At 40.8% G+C, this 20,516-nt stretch overlaps 2 protein-coding genes across 2 annotated transcripts in view; one reads left to right on the plus strand and one right to left on the minus strand.

Annotated features, from left to right (window-relative positions):
• Positions 1–7,755, minus strand: part of LOC124026385 (protein FAM83G) — a 28,066-nt gene extending 20,311 nt beyond the window's left edge. The window contains exons 1-2 of the mRNA XM_046339407.1: positions 6,349–7,755; positions 1,445–1,612 (exon numbers count right to left, since the gene is read on the minus strand). Of these exons, the coding sequence (XP_046195363.1) occupies positions 1,445–1,612; positions 6,349–6,816 (636 nt within the window). The 5' untranslated portion in view covers positions 6,817–7,755. The remainder of the gene's footprint in view (positions 1–1,444; positions 1,613–6,348) is intronic.
• LOC124026384 (sodium/glucose cotransporter 5-like) lies at positions 6,733–16,923 on the plus strand (the record flags this gene model as incomplete). Its single annotated transcript, XM_046339406.1, has 4 exons — positions 6,733–7,370; positions 10,739–10,846; positions 15,589–15,739; positions 16,755–16,923. Coding segments are annotated over exons 2-4 (330 nt in total), but the record flags the coding sequence as incomplete, so codon positions are not given.
• Positions 16,924–20,516: the final 3,593 nt, after the last annotated feature.

The following is a 20,516-nucleotide window of genomic DNA, read 5'->3' on the forward strand; positions in this document are numbered from 1 at the left end:
CAGGACTAGAGACAGACGGGGGGGTGGGAGAAATGGGGGAGACAGACAGAGAACAGCAGAGAGAGAGACAGACAGAGACAAGACAGTTTGTCAGGACTACAACCAGACAGACAGACAGAGACAAGACAGTTTGTCAGGACTACAACCAGACAGACAGACAGAGACAAGACAGTTTGTCAGGACTACAACCAGAGAATGTTGAAGTAGAGGCTCAACTCTCTAGGCTCTTTTCTTGCCCTGACCACCACACTGAGAACAGCGGAAGAGAAACCGTGGACGTGATTAAGTACTGTGTGTGACCGTGTGAGAGCGCAGTGTTACATCTCGCTCATCTTAATATCTCCGGTGCTGCTCAACATCATTTCACAAAGTCTACCTTTAAGCCAGGCAAGCTCAAACACGTACAGATAAAGTATTTAAATTATTTTACAAGTATCTGAAACCGTGTGTGTGTGTGTGTGTGTGTGTGTGTGTGTGTGTGTGTGTGTGTGTGTGTGTGTGTGTGTGTGTGTGTGTGTGTGTGTGTGTGTGTGTGTGTGTGTGGAGTTAGTCTCTTTATAAGGGGTGTGGCATTGGGTGTGGCATTGTGGGTAATATTTCTGTACCAAAGGAAAATGTCCCCAGTGCAGTAAAACTAGAGATGGAGGGGAAGGCGTGGGGGTGGGAGAAAATGGGGAGGGGGAGAAGAGAACAGCAGAGAGAGAGAAGGGGAGGTAGAGAGAAGGGGGAGGAAGAGAGAAGAGGGGAGGGAGAGAGAGAAGGGGGAGGAAGAGAGAGAGAAGGGTGGAGAGAGAGGGGGAGGGAGAGAACAGTGGAGAGAGAGAGAAGGGGGAGGAAGAGAGAAGAGAACAGCAGAGAGAGAGAAGAAGGGGAGGGAGGAGAACAGAGAGAGAGAAGGGGGACAGAGAAGAGAACAGGGGAGAGAGAGAAGGGGGGGAGGGAGAGAGAAGGGGGAGGAAGAGAGAAGAGAACAGTGGAGAGAGAGAAGGGGGAGGGAGAGAGAAGAGAACAGCAGAGAGAGAGAAGGGGGAGGAAGAGAGAAGAGAACAGCAGAGAGAGAGAGGGAGGAGAGAGAGAAACAGAGAACAGTGGAGAGAGAGAAGGAGGGAGGGAGAGAGAAACAGAGAAGACAGTAAGAGAACAGGGGAGAGAGAAGCAAATAATGTGTGTGACCGTGTGAGAGCGCAGTGTTGCATCTCGCTCATCTTAATATCTCCGGTGCTGCTCAACATCATTTCACAAAGTCTACCTTTAAGCCAGGCAAGCTCAAACACATACAGATAAAGTATTTAAATTATTTTACAAGTATCTGAAACCGTGTGTGTGTGTGTGTGTGTGTGTGTGTGTGTGTGTGTGTGTGTGTGTGTGTGTGTGTGTGTGTGTGTGTGTGTGTGTGTGTGTGTGTGTGTGTGTGTGTGTGTGTGTGTGTGTGTGTGTGTGTTACCTTGAGGTGTCCCTGGTGCATGTTGGCTCTACAACACATGTCCAGGAAGCAGGACACAGCAGATGTGTCGATGACGATGTAGACAGGAACTCTTCTCTTATAGGCCGCATCTAACAGGTCCTTATAGATGTCAACGTCACTAAACTGATCCATTACTACTGCTATAACCTGGAGAACAGACACACAGTAGTTATAACCCTGACCCATCTAACAGGTCCTAATGTCAACATTACTAAACTGATCCATTACTACTGCTATAACCTGGAGAACAGACACACAGTGGTTATAACCCTGACCCATCTAACAGGTCCTAATGTCAACATTACTACTGCTATAACCTGGGAGAACAGACACACAGTGGTTATAACCCTGACCCATCTAACAGGTCCTAATGTCAACATTACTAAACTGATCCATTACTACTGCTATAACCTGGGAGAACAGACACACAGTGGTTATAACCCTGACCCATCTAACAGGTCCTAATGTCAACATTACTACTGCTATAACCTGGGAGAACAGACACACAGTGGTTATAACCCTGACCCATCTAACAGGTCCTAATGTCAACATTACTAAACTGATCCATTACTACTGCTATAACCTGGGAGAACAGACACACAGTGGTTATAACCCTGACCCATCTAACAGGTCCTAATGTCAACATTACTACTGCTATAACCTGGGAGAACAGACACACAGTGGTTATAACCCTGACCCATCTAACAGGTCCTTATAGATGTCAACATTACTAAACTGATCCATTACTACTGCTATAACCTGGAGAACAGACACACAGTGGTTATAACCCTGACCCATCTAACAGGTCCTAATGTCAACATCACTAAACTGATCCATTACTACTGCTATAACCTGGAGAACAGACACACAGTAGTTATAACCCTGACCCATCTAACAGGTCCTAATGTCTAACAGGTCCTAAACTGTCCATTACTACTGCTATAACCTGGAGAACAGACACACAGTGGTTATAACCCTGACCCATCTAACAGGTCCTAATGTCAACATTACTACTGCTATAACCTGGAGAACAGACACACAGTGGTTATAACCCTGACCCATCTAACAGGTCCTAATGTCAACATTACTAAACTGATCCATTACTACTGCTATAACCTGGAGAACAGACACACAGTGGTTATAACCCTGACCCATCTAACAGGTCCTTATGTCAACATTACTACTGCTATAACCTGGGTGAACAGACACACAGTAGTTATAACCCTGACCCATCTAACAGGTCCTAATGTCAACATTACTAAACTGATCCATTACTACTGCTATAACCTGGAGAACAGACACACAGTGGTTATAACCCTGACCCATCTAACAGGTCCTCATGTCAACGTACTGTGTGTAGTCTACCTTCTGAGCCTGTGATATAGTCTATAGTCTGTACTGTGTGTAGTCTACCTTCTGAGCCTGTGATATAGTCTATAGTCTGTACTGTGTGTAGTCTACCTTCTGAGCCTGTGATATAGTCTATAGTCTGTACTGTGTGTAGTCTACCTTCTGAGCCTGTGATATAGTCTATAGTCTGTACTGTGTGTAGTCTACCTTCTGAGCCTGTGATATAGTCTATAGTCTGTACTGTGTGTAGTCTACCTTCTGAGTCTGTGATGTAGTCTGTAGTCTGTACTGTGTGTAGTCTACCTTCTGAGCCTGTGCTATAGTCTATAGTCTGTACTGTGTGTAGTCTACCTTCTGAGCCTGTGATATAGTCTATAGTCTGTACTGTGTGTAGTCTACCTTCTGAGCCTGTGATATAGTCTGTACTGTGTGTAGTCTACCTTCTGAGTCTGTGATATAGTCTATAGTCTGTACTGTGTGTAGTCTACCTTCTGAGCCTGTGATATAGTCTATAGTCTGTACTGTGTGTAGTCTACCTTCTGAGCCTATGATATAGTCTATAGTCTGTACTGTGTGTAGTCTACCTTCTGAGCCTGTGATATAGTCTATAGTCTGTACTGTGTGTAGTCTACCTTCTGAGCCTGTGATATAGTCTATAGTCTGTACTGTGTGTAGTCTACCTTCTGAGCCTGTGATATAGTCTATAGTCTGTACTGTGTGTAGTCTACCTTCTGAGTCTATGATATAGTCTATAGTCTATACTGTGTGTAGTCTACCTTCTGAGTCTGTGATATAGTCTATAGTCTATACTGTGTGTAGTCTACCTTCTGAGTCTGTTATAGTCTATAGTCTGTACTGTGTGTAGTCTACCTTCTGAGCCTGTGATATAGTCTATAGTCTATACTGTGTGTAGTCTACCTTCTGAGTCTGTTATATAGTCTATAGTCTGTACTGTGTGTAGTCTACCTTCTGAGTCTATGATATAGTCTGTACTGTGTGTAGTCTACCTTCTGAGTCTATGATATAGTCTGTACTGTGTGTCTATGATATAGTCTGTCTACCTTCTGAGTCTATGATATAGTCTGTACTGTGTGTAGTCTACCTTCTGAGTCTGTTATAGTCTATAGTCTGTACTGTGTGTAGTCTACCTTCTGAGCCTGTGATATAGTCTATAGTCTATACTGTGTGTAGTCTACCTTCTGAGTCTGTTATATAGTCTATAGTCTGTACTGTGTGTAGTCTACCTTCTGAGTCTATGATATAGTCTGTACTGTGTGTAGTCTACCTTCTGAGCCTGTGATATAGTCTATAGTCTGTACTGTGTGTAGTCTACCTTCTGAGCCTGTGATATAGTCTATAGTCTGTACTGTGTGTAGTCTACCTTCTGAGCCTGTGATATAGTCTATAGTCTGTACTGTGTGTAGTCTACCTTCTGAGCCTGTGATATAGTCTATAGTCTGTACTGTGTGTAGTCTACCTTCTGAGTCTATGATATATAGTACTGTGTGTAGTCTACCTTGTGTGATATAGTCTGTACTGTGTGTAGTCTACCTTCTGAGCCTGTGATATAGTCTATAGTCTGTACTGTGTGTAGTCTACCTTCTGAGTCTGTGATATAGTCTATAGTCTGTACTGTGTGAGTCTACCTTCTGAGTCTCTGATATAGTCTGTACTGTGTGTAGTCTACCTTCTGAGCCTGTGATATAGTCTGTACTGTGTGTAGTCTACCTTCTGAGCCTGTGATATAGTCTATAGTCTGTACTGTGTGTAGTCTACCTTCTGAGCCTGTGATATAGTCTATAGTCTGTACTGTGTGTAGTCTACCTTCTGAGCCTGTTATAGTCTATAGTCTGTACTGTGTGTAGTCTACCTTCTGAGCCTGTGATATAGTCTATAGTCTGTACTGTGTGTAGTCTACCTTCTGAGTCTGTGATATAGTCTGTACTGTGTGTAGTCTACCTTCTGAGTCTGTGATATAGTCTATAGTCTGTACTGTGTGTAGTCTACCTTCTGAGCCTATGATATAGTCTATAGTCTGTGTGTAGTCTACCTTCTGAGCCTGTGATATAGATAGTCTAGTCTGTACTGTGTGTAGTCTACCTTCTGAGCCTGTGATATAGTCTATAGTCTGTACTGTGTGTAGTCTACCTTCTGAGCCTGTGATATAGTCTGTACTGTGTGTAGTCTACCTTCTGAGCCTGTGATATAGTCTATAGTCTGTACTGTGTGTAGTCTACCTTCTGAGTCTGTGATATAGTCTATAGTCTGTACTGTGTGTAGTCTACCTTCTGAGTCTATGATATAGTCTATAGTCTGTGTGTGTAGTCTACCTTCTGAGCCTGTGATATAGTCTATAGTCTGTACTGTGTGTAGTCTACCTTCTGAGTCTGTTATAGTCTATAGTCTGTACTGTGTGTAGTCTACCTTCTGTTATAGCCTGTGATATAGTCTATAGTCTGTACTGTGTGTAGTCTACCTTCTGAGCCTGTTATAGTCTATAGTCTGTACTGTGTGTAGTCTACCTTCTGAGCCTGTGATATAGTCTATAGTCTGTACTGTGTGTAGTCTACCTTCTGAGTCTGTGATATAGTCTATAGTCTGTACTGTGTGTAGTCTACCTTCTGAGTCTGTGATATAGTCTATAGTCTGTACTGTGTGTAGTCTACCTTCTGAGCCTGTGATATAGTCTATAGTCTGTACTGTGTGTAGTCTACCTTCTGAGTCTGTTATAGTCTATAGTCTGATATAGTCTGTCTGTACTGTGTGTAGTCTACCTTCTGAGCCTGTGATATAGTCTATAGTCTGTACTGTGTGTAGTCTACCTTCTGAGTCTGTGATATAGTCTATAGTCTGTACTGTGTGTAGTCTACCTTCTGAGCCTGTGATATAGTCTATAGTCTGTACTGTGTAGTCTACCTTCTGAGTCTATAGTCTGTACTGTGTGTAGTCTACCTTCTGAGCCTGTGATATAGTCTATAGTCTGTACTGTGTGTAGTCTACCTTCTGAGCCTGTGATATAGTCTATAGTCTGTACTGTGTGTAGTCTACCTTCTGAGCCTGTGATATAGTCTATAGTCTGTACTGTGTGTAGTCTACCTTCTGAGCCTGTGATATAGTCTATAGTCTGTACTGTGTGTAGTCTACCTTCTGAGCCTGTGATATAGTCTATAGTCTGTACTGTGTGTAGTCTACCTTCTGAGCCTGTGATATAGTCTATAGTCTGTACTGTGTGTAGTCTACCTTCTGAGCCTGTGATATAGTCTATAGTCTGTACTGTGTGTAGTCTACCTTCTGAGCCTGTGATATAGTCTATAGTCTGTCTGTGATATAGTGTCTGTAGTCTACCTTCTGAGCCTGTGATATAGTCTATAGTCTGTACTGTGTGTAGTCTACCTTCTGAGCCTGTTATAGTCTATAGTCTGTACTGTGTGTAGTCTACCTTCTGAGCCTGTGATATAGTCTATAGTCTGTACTGTGTGTAGTCTACCTTCTGAGTCTGTTATAGTCTATAGTCTGTACTGTGTGTAGTCTACCTTCTGAGCCTGTGATATAGTCTTCCGGACCACCTCCTTGATGTGTGTTTGTCCATCAGCCGGGGGCTGCGTGTGCACGTTGACACGCGTCACTCCTCGGTATGACGCGGCGTCGGGCCAGCCCAGGTCCAGGTCGGGTATAGAGCCTTCAGAGCGGTCGGGCCAGTACTGTAATGACAGTGGCCCATTGCCCCCGTCATACTCCAGCGCTCCCGCCTCGGCCTTGAGGTGCTCGCTTCCAGGCCGGTAGGCCTCCACGGTGCGCGCCAGCCGCAGGAGCTCCGGTTCAGACAGGAAGTGTCGGAGGTCATGTTCACTGAGGTAGCTGCTAAAGGCCTCTCGCCCCCCGGTCAGCAGAGCCTCGAGCGCGAGCCGCTGGTCCTCGCTGTAGAAGAACTCGGGTTTGGACTCGGTCACGCGCCAGTTGATGTGATGCTCATCGAGACACTGCACCTGAGACAGAGCCATGGCGCTACGCTTTATCAATACCTAACGGATAATCACTGACGGATCAATAATATAACCCAACAGATATTACTGGAGAACATTAAATATACAATCCCACGGTTGAACCGGGAGATTTACCAAACCTTTCCGACAAGAGTTCAACTTGTCTCAGCTCATGTTGTATTCGTATCCGTGTACACCAGCTTCCCACGATGTGTCCCATAAAACACGAATAATGTTGAAAATAAATAAAACGGCGACTTTTCTCCTCAAAGCCGACAGAAACCGAGACCGACTAGTTTATCAGCAGCACCGTATAAACTACCGGTCGTCAGTGCGTCTCCTCGTGTTGTAAAACGCAATAGAATTGAGCAGAAGTAAATAGTTACAGGCGGAATGTGAAATGTCTCTGTGAGATGATGACGGGTTCATCTCCCAGTGGAGCCTCAAACCACATCTCATGAACAAACACGCAGACACAGGTAAACCGGGACAAACTTCCCCACCCCGCCACGCCCGTCACACATGACCGCTCCAGCCCCGTTCCGGTGGAGCACCGGGGAAGTGTTGTTCGTGTGAGTCAGAGGATCTTTTCAAACTGCAGCAGCTTTAATCCAGACTCTGACTTGTTCAACTATTCTGATGACGAGTCTGTCTGCGGTTAAACACTTTTCTCTCGGTTCTATTCTACTAGAAGCGAGGCACTTCCTCGATCCCGTTTAGTTCCTCCAGAAAACTGTTGAAGCAGCTTTGAGACAAAACTCTGCGGAGTTTCTTACCAAAAGTGTCTTTATCCTTTTATAGACAAAGTCCTAAATAAAAAAAACGAACGGTTAATAATAACGATAGTTAATAACCGCTAATGATCCTGTATCGCGGAGAGATATCTGTCTGTAACTCGAGCTGTGAACTCTGGAACGGAAGCTGTCCTCACCGGGGACTCGAGGGCGGAGTGTCCGGTTAGTGGGTCAGGAAATAATAGAGAGAGAACCTAGAAACACTATAACCCCGCCTCATGTGTCGTGGCTAGAAGAGGTATCCAGCTTTAGTCAGAATGGACTTTTTTTGTAGCCGGTTACGCCTCGATCACACCGACAGTGTTTTACATTTTGGTTCACCAGAAGTACATTCATTTCCAATGGAACGATAATTGTGTATAATAATCATATACATTTAAAACCAAGGTAATAATAATGGTGTGTTTTGCACCTGTGTTTTAGGGTATTTCACCCATGTTTGGACCTGGTACTTTGTTAAAGACATTAAAGCGTTTCTCCCGTTTACTCTGCTCTCTGCTTTTGACGCACTCACCCACCGTTACACGTCGTTCGGTAATATCTTGGGGTGGTAAATCCGAGTGTACCAATTGATCTCTGAGATTTATGCCCCGCGAGAATACGACCAAGGGAAGGTCCGAAAACACATTACCGATACTGTCATCGGATTTTAGAATGTGCCAATGTTTGTGAACATTTCCCTTAATTTGTTCAGAGCACTTTGAATAGCGGGTAGTTAGAATACAAGAATGAGTCTTTTTGAATAGCGAGTAGTTAGAATACAAGAATGAGTCTTTTTGAATAGCGGGTAGTTAGAATACAAGAATGAGTCTTTTTGAATAGCGAGTAGTTAGAATACAAGAATGAGTCTTTTTGAATAAGTAGTTAGAATACAAGAATGAGTCTTTTTTTTAGAATACAAGAATGAGTCTTTTTGAGTAGTTAGAATACAAGAATGAGTCTTTTTGAATAGCGGGTAGTTAGAATACAAGAATGAGTCTTTTTGAATAGCGGGTAGTTAGAATACAAGAATGAGTCTTTTTGAATAGCGGGTAGTTAGAATACAAGAATGAGTCTTTTTGAATAGCGAGTCAGAAGATCAAGGAAACTGATTTGACGTGTGTCAGACTGCATAGTAAATCTCAGATGTTCAGAACAGGAGTTAAGAAAAGCATGAAACGCCTGGAGCTGTTTGGCATCACAAAAATATCACCAACATACAGTTTCCCTAAAATAATGATGTGAAGCAAGAAACATTTTGGAGAGGATTGACTGTTTCTCCATGTAAACCACATACAAATTAGCATAGTTGGGAGCCATGGGGGATCCCATAGTATTACCCTTCGCCTGAATAAAGAAATCATGTAGAAACATGAAGTAGTTATGTGTGAGTACAACTTCAGCCAAAGTTATAATGCAGGCACTGGAAGGTAGTTCATTAGGGTCACGTTGCAGAAGAAAAAGAAAAATGTATTATGACTCAACATCAAAAGTAACTAACAAGGTATTGTCAGGGAGAGGTCATACTGCTGGTGTCCTTTACAAAGGAGGGGAGCTGTTCTGCGAGTGGTCTAATAAAAAAGTCAACAAAAGTAGATAGAGGGGCCGTTACTGCATCAATGCCCAATAGGGCGACCCCTAGAGGTAAAAATCATAGACTTTCAAACCAGGGTAATAATGGTGTGTGTATAATAATCATAGACATTATATAACCAGGGTAATAATGGTGTGTATAATAATCATAGACATTATAACCAGGGTAATAATGGTGTATAATAATCATAGACATTATAACCAGGGTAATACTAATGGTGTGTAATAATCATAGACATTATAACCAGGGTAATAATGGTGTGTAATAATCATAGACATTATAACCAGGGTAATAATGGTGTGTAATAATCATAGACATTATAACCAGGGTAATAATGGTGTGTAATAATCATAGACATTATAACCAGGATAATAATGGTGTGTAATAATCATAGACATTATAACCAGGGTAATAATGGTGTGTAATAATCATAGACATTATAACCAGGGTAATAATGGTGTGTAATAATCATAGACATTATAACCAGGGTAATAATGGTGTGTAATAATCATAGACATTATAACCAGGGTAATAATAATGGTGTGTAATAATCATAGACATTATAACCAGGGTAATAATGGTGTGTAATAATCATAGACATTATAACCAGGGTAATAATGGTGTGTGTAATAATCATAGACATTATAACCAGGGTAATAATGGTGTATAATAATCATAGACATTATAACCAGGGTAATAATGGTGTGTAATAATCATAGACATTATAACCAGGGTAATAATAATGGTGTGTGTAATAATCATAGACATTATAACCAGGGTAATAATGGTGTGTAATAATCATAGACATTATAACCAGGGTAATAATGGTGTGTAATAATCATAGACATTATAACCAGGGTAATAATGGTGTGTAATAATCATAGACATTATAACCAGGGTAATAATGGTGTGTGTAATAATCATAGACATTATAACCAGGGTAATAATGGTGTATAATAATCATAGACATTATAACCAGGGTAATAATGGTGTGTAATAATCATAGACATTATAACCAGGGACATTATAATAATAATGGTGTGTAATAATCATAGACATTATAACCAGGGTAATAAATGGTGTGTAATAATCATAGACATTATAACCAGGGTAATAATAATGGTGTGTAATAATCATAGACATTATAACCAGGGTAATAATGGTGTGTAATAATCATAGACATTATAACCAGGGTAATAAGGGTAATAATAATGGTAATAATGTGTGTAATAATCATAGACATTATAACCAGGGTAAATAATGGTGTGTAATAATCATAGACATTATAACCAGGGTAATGATGGTGTGTGTAATAATCATAGACATTATAACCAGGGTAATAATAATGGTGTGTGTAATAATCATAGACATTATAACCAGGGTAATGATGGTGTGTGTAATAATCATAGACATTATAACCAGGGTAATAATAATGGTGTGTGTAATAATCATAGACATTATAACCAGGGTAATAATGGCGTGTGATAATCATAGACATTATAACCAGGGTAATAATAATGGTGTGTGTAATAATCATAGACATTATAACCAGTGTAATAACTGTGTGTTCCAGACTCGGTGGGGTGTGTGGACCCAGAGGAGTGTGTGAGGGTGTGTGGAGCGGAGGTGGGCTGCTCCAATATCGCCTTCCCAAAACTGGTCATCGAACTCATGCCCAGCGGTGAGTGAGTGTGTGTGTGTAATGCTGTATGTGTGTAAAAGCCTGGTGTAGATTGTATCCGTCATGTCTCTGGGTGGTGTAGAATGTCTCTGGGTGGTGTAGAATGTCTCTGGGTGGTGTAGAATGTATCAGTCATGTCTCTGGGTGGTGTAGAATGTATCAGTCATGTCTCTGGGTGGTGTAGAATGTATCAGTCATGTCTCTGGGTGGTGTAGAATGTATCAGTCATGTCTCTGGGTGGTGTAGAATGTATCAGTCATGTCTCTGGGTTGTTTAGAATGTCTCTGGGTTGTTTAGAATGTATCAGTCATGTCTCTGGGTTGTTTAGAATGTATCAGTCATGTCTCTGGGTTGTTAGAATGTATCAGTCATGTCTCTGGGTGGTGTAGAATGTATCAGTCATGTCTCTGGGGGTTGTTTAGAATGTATCATCCATGGGTTGTTTAGAATGTATCAGTCATGTCTCTGGGTTGGTTTAGAATGACAATACCATGGGCTTCATGTCTCTGGGTTGGATTGAATAGAATGTATCAGTCATGTCTCTGGGTGGATTGGAATAGAATGTGGAATAGACAATACCAGTCATGAATAGACTACCTGGGTTGGTGGAATAGACCATGAATAGACAATACCATGGGCTTGGATTGGAATAGACAATACCATGGGCTTGGATTGGAATAGACAATACCAATGGAATAGACAATCATGGGTGGATTGAATAGACAATACCATGGGGTTGGAATTGGAATAGACAATACCATGGGCTTGGATTGGAATAGACAATACCATGGGGTTGGATTGGATTAGAACAGACAATACCATGGGGTTGGATTGGAATAGACAATACCATGGGCTTGGATTGGAATAGACAATACCATGGGGTTGGATTGGAATAGACAATACCATGGGGTTGGATTGGAATAGACAATACCATGGGTTGGATTGGAATAGACAATACCATGGGGTTGGATTGGAATGACAAACCATGATTGGAATAGACAATACCATGGGTTGGATTGGAATAGATTGGAATAGACAATACATGGGCTTGGATTGGAATAGACAATACCATGGGGTTGGATTGGAATAGACAATACCATGGGGTTGGATTGGACCATGGGCTTATTGGAACAGACAATACCATGGGGTTGGATTGGATTGGAATAGACAATACCATGGGCTTGGATTGGAATAGACAATACCATGGGCTTGGATTGGAATAGACAATACCATGGGGTTGACTTGGAATAGACAATACCGTGGGGTTGGATTGGATTGGAATAGACAATACCATGGGGTTGGATTGGAATAGACAATACCATGGGGTTGGATTGGAATAGACAATACCATGGGCTTGGATTGGAATAGACAATACCATGGGGCTTGGATTGGAATAGACAATACCATGGGGTTGACTTGGAATAGACAATACTATGGGCTTGGATTGGAATAGACAATACCATGGGGTTGGCTTGGATTGGAATAGACAATACCATGGGGTTGACTTGGACTGGAATAGACGATACCATGGGGTTGGATTGGAATAGACAATACCATGGGGTTGGATTGGAATAGACAATACCATTGGATTGGAATAGACAATACCATGGATTGGAATAGACAATACCATGGGGTTGGCTTGGATTGGAATAGACAATACCATGGGGTTGACTTGGATTGGAATAGACAATACCATGGGGTTGGATTGGAATAGACAATACCATGGGCTTGGATTGGAATAGACAATACCATGGGGTTGGATTGGAATAGACAATACCATGGGGTTGGATTGGAATAGACAATACCATGGGGTTGGATTGGAATAGACAATACCATGGGGTTGGCTTGGATTGGAATAGACAATACCATGGGGTTGGATTGGAATAGACAATACCATGGGGGGTTGGACAATACCATGGGGTTGGATTTACCATGGGGTTGGCTTGGAATAGACAATACCATGGGGATTGGATTGGAATAGACAATACCATGGGGGTTGGATTGGATTGGAATAGACAATACCATGGGGTTGGATTGGTTGGATAGACAATACCATGGGGTTGGATTGGAATAGACAATACCATGGGGTTGGATTGGAATAGACAATACCATAGACAATAGACACCATGGGGTTGGGATTGGAATAGACAATACCATGGGGTTGGATTGGATTGGAATAGACAATACCATGGGGTTGGATTGGAATAGACAATACCATGGGGTTGGATTGGGAATTGGAATAGACAATACCATGGGGGGTTGGATTGGAATAGACAATACCATGGGGTTGGATTGGAATAGACAATACCATGGGGTTGGATTGGAATAGACAATACCATGGGGTTGGATTGGAATAGACAATACCATGGGGTTGGATTGGAATAGACAATACCATGGGGTTGGATTGGAATAGACAATACCATGGGGTTGGATTGGAATAGACAATACCATGGGGTTGGATTGGAATAGACAATACCATGGGGTTGGATTGGAATAGACAATACCATGGGCTTGGATTGGAATAGACAATACCATGGGGATGGATTGGAATAGACAATACCATGGGCTTGGATTGGAATAGACAATACCATGGGGTTGGCTTGGATTGGAATAGACAATACCATGGGGTTGACTTGGACTGGAATAGACGATACCATGGGGTTGGATTGGAATAGACAATACCATGGGCTTGGATTGGAATAGACAATACCATGGGATTGAATTGGAATAGACAATACCGTGGGGTTGGATTGGATTGGAATAGACAATACCATGGGATTGAATTGGAATAGACAATACAATGGGGTTGGCTTGGAATAGACAATACCATGGGGTTGGCTTGGACTGGAATAGACAATACCGTGGGGTTGGATTGGAATAGACAATACCATGGGGTTGGCTTGGACTGGAATAGACAATACCGTGGGGTTGGATTGGAATAGACAATACCATGGGGTTGGACTGGAATAGACAATACCATGGGGTTGACTTGGATTGGAATAGACAATACCGTGGGGTTGGATTGGAATAGACAATACCATGGGGTTGGATTGGAATAGACAATACCATGGGCTTGGATTGGTATAGACAATACCATGGGGTTGGATTGGTATAGACAATACCATGGGGTTGAATTGGACAGGAATAAGACGATACCATGGGGTTGGATTGGAATAGACGATACCATGGGGTTGGATTGGAATAGACAATACCATGGGGTTGGCTTGAATTGGTATAGACAATACCATGGGGTTGGATTGGATTGGTATAGACAATACCATGGGGTTGGATTGGTATAGACAATACCATGGGGTTGGATTGGTATAGACAATACCATGGGGTTGGATTGGAATAGACAATACCATGGGGTTGGCTTGGATTGGTATAGACAATACCATGGGGTTGGATTGGTATAGACAATACCATGGGGTTGGCTTGGATTGGTATAGACAATACCATGGGGTTGGATTGGTATAGACAATACCATGGGGTTGGATTGGTATAGGCAATACCATGGGGCGGGCTTGGATTGGTATAGACAATACCATGGGGTTGGATTGGAATAGACAATACCATGGGGTTGGATTGGAATAGACAATACCATGGGGTTGGATTGGAATAGACAATACCATGGGGTTGGATTGGAATAGACAATGCCATGGGGTTGGCTTGGAATAGACAATACCATGGGGTTGGCTTGGATTGGAATAGACAATACCATGGGGTTGAATTGGAATAGACAATACCATGGGGTTGGCTTGGAATAGACAATACCATGGGGTTGGCTTGGATTGGTATAGACAATACCATGGGGTTGGCTTGGATTGGTATAGACAATACCATGGGGTTGGATTGGATTGGAATAGACAATACCATGGGGTTGGATTGGAATAGACAATACCATGGGGTTGGCTTGGATTGGTATAGACAATACCATGGGGTTGGATTGGAATAGACAATACCATGGGATTGGATTGGAATAGACAATACCATGGGGTTGGATTGGAATAGACAATACCATGGGCTTGGATTGGAATAGACAATACCATGGGCTTGGATTGGAATAGACAATACCATGGGGTTGGATTGGTATAGACAATACCATGGGGTTGGATTGGTATAGACAATACCATGGGGTTGGCTTGGATTGGAATAGACAATACCATGGGGTTGGATTGGAATAGACAATACCATGGGGTTGGCTTGGATTGGAATAGACAATACCATGGGGTTGGATTGAAATGGAAAAGACACCAGATTGACTAGAACTGAACCCTCAGCCCTGTTCCTTGAATGAGGATGTGGATTAAAACGAGTCAATAAGGGTTACCTCTAACACTTACACTAACCCCTAACCTCTAACCCTTACCCTAACCCCTAACCCTAACCTCTAACCTCCAACCCTAACCCCTAAACCCTAACCTCCAACCCTAACCCCTAACCCTAACCCTAACCCTAACCCTAACCTGTTGCAGGCAAAGACTGATAGCCCATCATTTCTGTAGTACCTCTTCGATACTGGCACTCAGCATCTGAGCTCCTCTCCTGTTCGGGTGCAAGCCGTCTCTTTTTAAGGAACTAAGAACGTTCCCGAAATAAGTGTAAATAGTCAATGGAATCCAACGCTCTCCATGTGTGTGTGTGTGTAGGTCTGATGATTCCATGTGTGTGTGTGTGTAGGTCTGATGATTCCATGTGTGTGTGTGTGTGTAGGTCTGATGATTCCATGTGTGTGTGTGTAGGTCTGCGGGGGCTGATGATAGCAGTGATGATGGCGGCCCTGATGTCATCGTTGACCTCTATCTTTAACTCCTCCTCCACGCTCTTCACCATGGACATCTGGAAGAAGTACCGTGCGTACGCCTCGGAACGGGAGCTGCTATTGGTCGGCAGGTCAGTCACTCATACAGGAACAGCTGCTATTGGTCGGCAGGTCAGTCACTCATACAGGAACAGCTGCTGTTTAGACAGGTCAGTCACTCACACAGGAACAGCTGCTATTGGTCAGCAGGTCAGTCACTCATACTGGAACAGCTGCTATTGGTCGGCAGGTCAGTCACTCACACAGGAACAGCTGTTATTGGTCGGCAGGTCAGTCCCTCACACATGAAAAGCTGCTATTGGTCAGCAGGTCAGTCACTCACACAGGAACAGCTGCTGTTTAGACAGGTCAGTCACTCATACAGGAACAGCTGCTATTGGTCAGCAGGTCAGTCACTCACACAGGAACAGCTGCTATTGGTCAGCATTCAGGAACACAGGGCTGCTATTGGTCAGCAGGTCAGTCACTCACACAGGAACAGCTGCTATTGGTCAGCAGGTCAGTCACTCACACAGGAACAGCTGCTATTGGTCAGCAGGTCAGTCACTCACACAGGAACAGCTGCTATTGGTCAGCAGGTCAGTCACTCACACAGGAACAGCTGCTATTGGTCAGCAGGTCAGTCACTCACACAGGAACAGCTGCTGTTTAAACAGGTCAGTCACTCACACAGGAACAGCTGCTGTTTAGACAGGTCAGTCACTCACACAGGAACAGCTGCTGTTTAAACAGGTCAGTCACTCACACAGGCACAGCTGCTGTTTAAACAGGTCAGTCACTCACACAGGAACAGCTGCTATTGGTCGGCAGGTCAGTCACTCATACAGGAACAGCTGCTATTGGTCAGCAGGTCAGTCACTCATACAGGAACAGCTGCTATTGGTCAGCAGGTCAGTCACTCATACAGGAACAGCTGCTATTGGTCGGCAGGTCAGTCACTCACACAGGAACAGCTGCTATTGGTCGGCAGGTCAGTCACACTGTGTGTGTGTGTGTGTGTGTGTGTGTCTGTGCGTGTGCGTGTGCGTGTGCATGTGCGTGTGCGTGTGCGTGTGCGCCTGTGCGTGTGCGTGTGCGTGTGTGTAGGATAGTAACAGTGATTCTGGTGGTGATAAGCGTGGTGTGGATTCCAATCCTGCAGTCGGCCAATAGCGGACAGCTCTACGTTTACATCCAATCAGTGACCAGTTACCTGGCTCCACCCGTTACCGCTGTCTTCTCATTGGCTATCTTCTGGACCAGAACCAACGAGCAGGTAACACACACTTTAGTCCAAAAGGAAGGACAGTCAAGAATCCCTTTTCTTTTGGGTCAGCAGGAAACAAACCCATGACTCTTGGTGTTGCAAGCACAGTGGTCTGAGCCACATAGGACATGTAACAGAGTATAGTTAGTCATATAATTAGGATTATATACTATAGTATAGTTAGTCATATAATTAGGGTTATATACTGGTGTGATTAGAGGGTTCTATAGTTAGTAATATAATTAGGGTTATATACTATAGTATAGTTAGTCATATAATTAGGATTATATACTATAGTATAGTTAGTCATATAATTAGGGTTATATACTGGTGTGATTAGAGGGTTCTATAGTTAGTAATATAATTAGGGTTATATACTGGTGTGATCAGAGGGTTCTATAGTATAGTTAGTCATATAATTAGGGTTATATACTATAGTATAGTTAGTTATATAATTAGGGTTATATACTATAGTATAGTTAGTCATATAATTAGGGTTATATACTGGTGTGATCAGAGGGTTCTATAGTTAGTCATATAATTAGGGTTATATACTATAGTATAGTTAGTCATATAATTAGGGTTATATACTGGTGTGATCAGAGGGTTCTATAGTTAGTCATATAATTAGGGTTATATACTATAGTATAGTTAGTCATATAATTAGGGTTATATACTGGTGTGATCAGAGGGTTCTATAGTTAGTCATATAATTAGGGTTATGTACTGGTGTGATCAGAGGGTTCTATAGTTAGTCATATAATTAGGGTTATGTACTATAGCATAGTTAGTTATATAATTAGGGTTATATACTGGTGTTGTCAGAGGGTTCTATAGTTAGTCATATAATTAGGGTTATGTACTATAGTATAGTTAGTCATATAATTAGGGTTATATACTGGTGTGATCAGAGGGTTCTATAGTTAGTCATATAATTAGGGTTATATACTGGTGTGATCAGAGGGTTCTATAGTTAGTCATATAATTAGGGTTATGTACTATAGTATAGTTAGTTATATAATTAGGGTTATATACTGGTGTTGTCAGAGGGTTCTATAGTTAGTCATATAATTAGGGTTATGTACTATAGTATAGTTAGTCATATAATTAGGGTTATATACTGGTGTGATCAGAGGGTTCTATAGTTAGTCATATAATTAGGGTTATATACTATAGTATAGTTAGTCATATAATTAGGGTTATATACTATAGTATAGTTAGTTATATAATTAGGGTTATATACTGGTGTGATCAGAGGGTTCTATAGTATAGTTAGTCATATAATTAGGGTTATATACTGGTGTGATCAGAGGGTTCTATAGTTAGTCATATAATTAGGGTTATATACTATAGTATAGTTAGTCATATAATTAGGGTTATATACTATAGTATAGTTAGTCATATAATTAGGGTTATATACTGGTGTGATCAGAGGGTTCTATAGTGTAGTTAGTCATATAATTAGGGTTATATACTGGTGTTATCAGATGGTTGTATAGTATAGTTAGTCATATAATTAGGGTTATATACTGGTGTGATCAGAGGGTTCTATAGTTAGTTATATAATTAGGGTTATATACTGGTGTGATCAGGGGGTTCTATAGTTAGTTATATAATTAGGGTTATATACTGGTGTGATCAGGGGGTTCTATAGTTAGTTATATAATTAGGGTTATATACTGGTGTGATCAGAGGGTTCTATAGTTAATTATATAATTAGGGTTATATACTGGTGTGATCAGAGGGTTGTATAGTATAGTTAGTCATATAATTAGGGTTATATACTGGTGTGATCAGAGGGTTCTATAGTTAGTTATATAATTAGGGTTATATACTATAGTATAGTTAGTCATATAATTAGGGTTATATACTGGTGTGATCAGATGGTTCTATAGTTAGTTATATAATTAGGGTTATATACTATAGTATAGTTAGTCATATAATTAGGGTTATATACTATAGTATAGTTAGTCATATAATTAGGGTTATATACTGGTGTGATCAGAGGGTTCTATAGTTAGTTATATAATTAGGGTTATATACTGGTGTGATCAGAGGGTTGTATAGTATAGTTAGTCATATAATTAGGGTTATATACTGGTGTGATCAGAGGGTTCTATAGTTAGTTATATAATTAGGGTTATATACTATAGTATAGTTAGTCATATAATTAGGGTTATATACTGGTGTGATCAGAGGGTTCTATAGTTAGTTATATAATTAGGGTTATATACTGGTGTGATCAGAGGGTTCTATAGTATAGTTAGTTATATAATTAGGGTTATATACTGGTGTGATCAGAGGGTTCTATAGTATAGTTAGTTATATAATTAGGGTTATATACTGGTGTGATCAGAGGGTTCTATAGTATAGTTAGTCATATAATTAGGGTTATATACTATAGTATAGTTAGTCATATAATTAGGGTTATATACTATAGTATAGTTAGTCATATAATTAGGGTTATATACTATAGTATAGTTAGTCATATAATTAGGGTTATATACTATAGTATAGTTAGTCATATAATTAGGGTTATATACTATAGTATAGTTAGTCATATAATTAGGGTTATATACTATAGTATAGTTGGTCATATAATTAGGGTTATATACTATAGTATAGTTAGTCATATAATTAGGGTTATATACTATAGTATAGTTAGTCATATAATTAGGGTTATATACTATAGTATAGTTAGTCATATAATTAGGGTTATATACTATAGTATAGTTAGTCATATAATTAGGGTTATATACTATAGTATAGTTAGTCATATAATTAGGGTTATATACTATAGTATAGTTAGTCATATAATTAGGGTTATATTCTATAGTATAGTTAGTCATATAATTAGGGTTATATACTGGTGTGATCAGAGGGTTGTATAGTTAGTCATATAATTAGGGTTATATACTATAGTATAGTTAGTCATATAATTAGGGTTATATACTATAGTATAGTTAGTCATATAATTAGGGTTATATTCTATAGTATAGTTAGTTATATAATTAGGGTTATATACTGGTGTGATCAGAGGGTTCTGTAGTTAGTCATATAATTAGGGTTATATACTATAGTATAGTTAGTTATATAATTAGGGTTATATACTACAGTATAGTTAGTCATATAATTAGGGTTATATACTGGTGTGATCAGAGGGTTCTATAGTTAGTCATATAATTAGGGTTATATACTGGTGTGGTCGGAGGGTTCTATAGTTAGTCATATAATTAGGGTTATATACTGGTGTGATCAGATGGTTCTATAGTTAGTCATATAATTAGGGTTATATACTGGTGTGATCAGAGGGTTCTATAGTTAGTTATATAATTAGGGTTATATACTGGTGTGATCAGAGGGTTCTATAGTTAGTCATATAATTAGGGTTATATACTATAGTATAGGTTATTAGTTATATAATTAGGGTTATATACTGGTGTGATCAGATGCCTCAGGATAACTCCTTATGATGTAGGGTTATATACTGGTGTGATCATATGCCTCAGGATAACTCCTTATGATGTAGGGTTATATACTGGTGTGATCAGAGGGTTCTATAGTTAGTTATATAATTAGGGTTATATACTGGTGTGATCAGA

This window comes from Oncorhynchus gorbuscha, unplaced genomic scaffold (genome assembly GCF_021184085.1).
Source record: "Oncorhynchus gorbuscha isolate QuinsamMale2020 ecotype Even-year unplaced genomic scaffold, OgorEven_v1.0 Un_scaffold_2714, whole genome shotgun sequence".
NCBI classification, from domain to species: domain Eukaryota; kingdom Metazoa; phylum Chordata; class Actinopteri; order Salmoniformes; family Salmonidae; genus Oncorhynchus; species Oncorhynchus gorbuscha.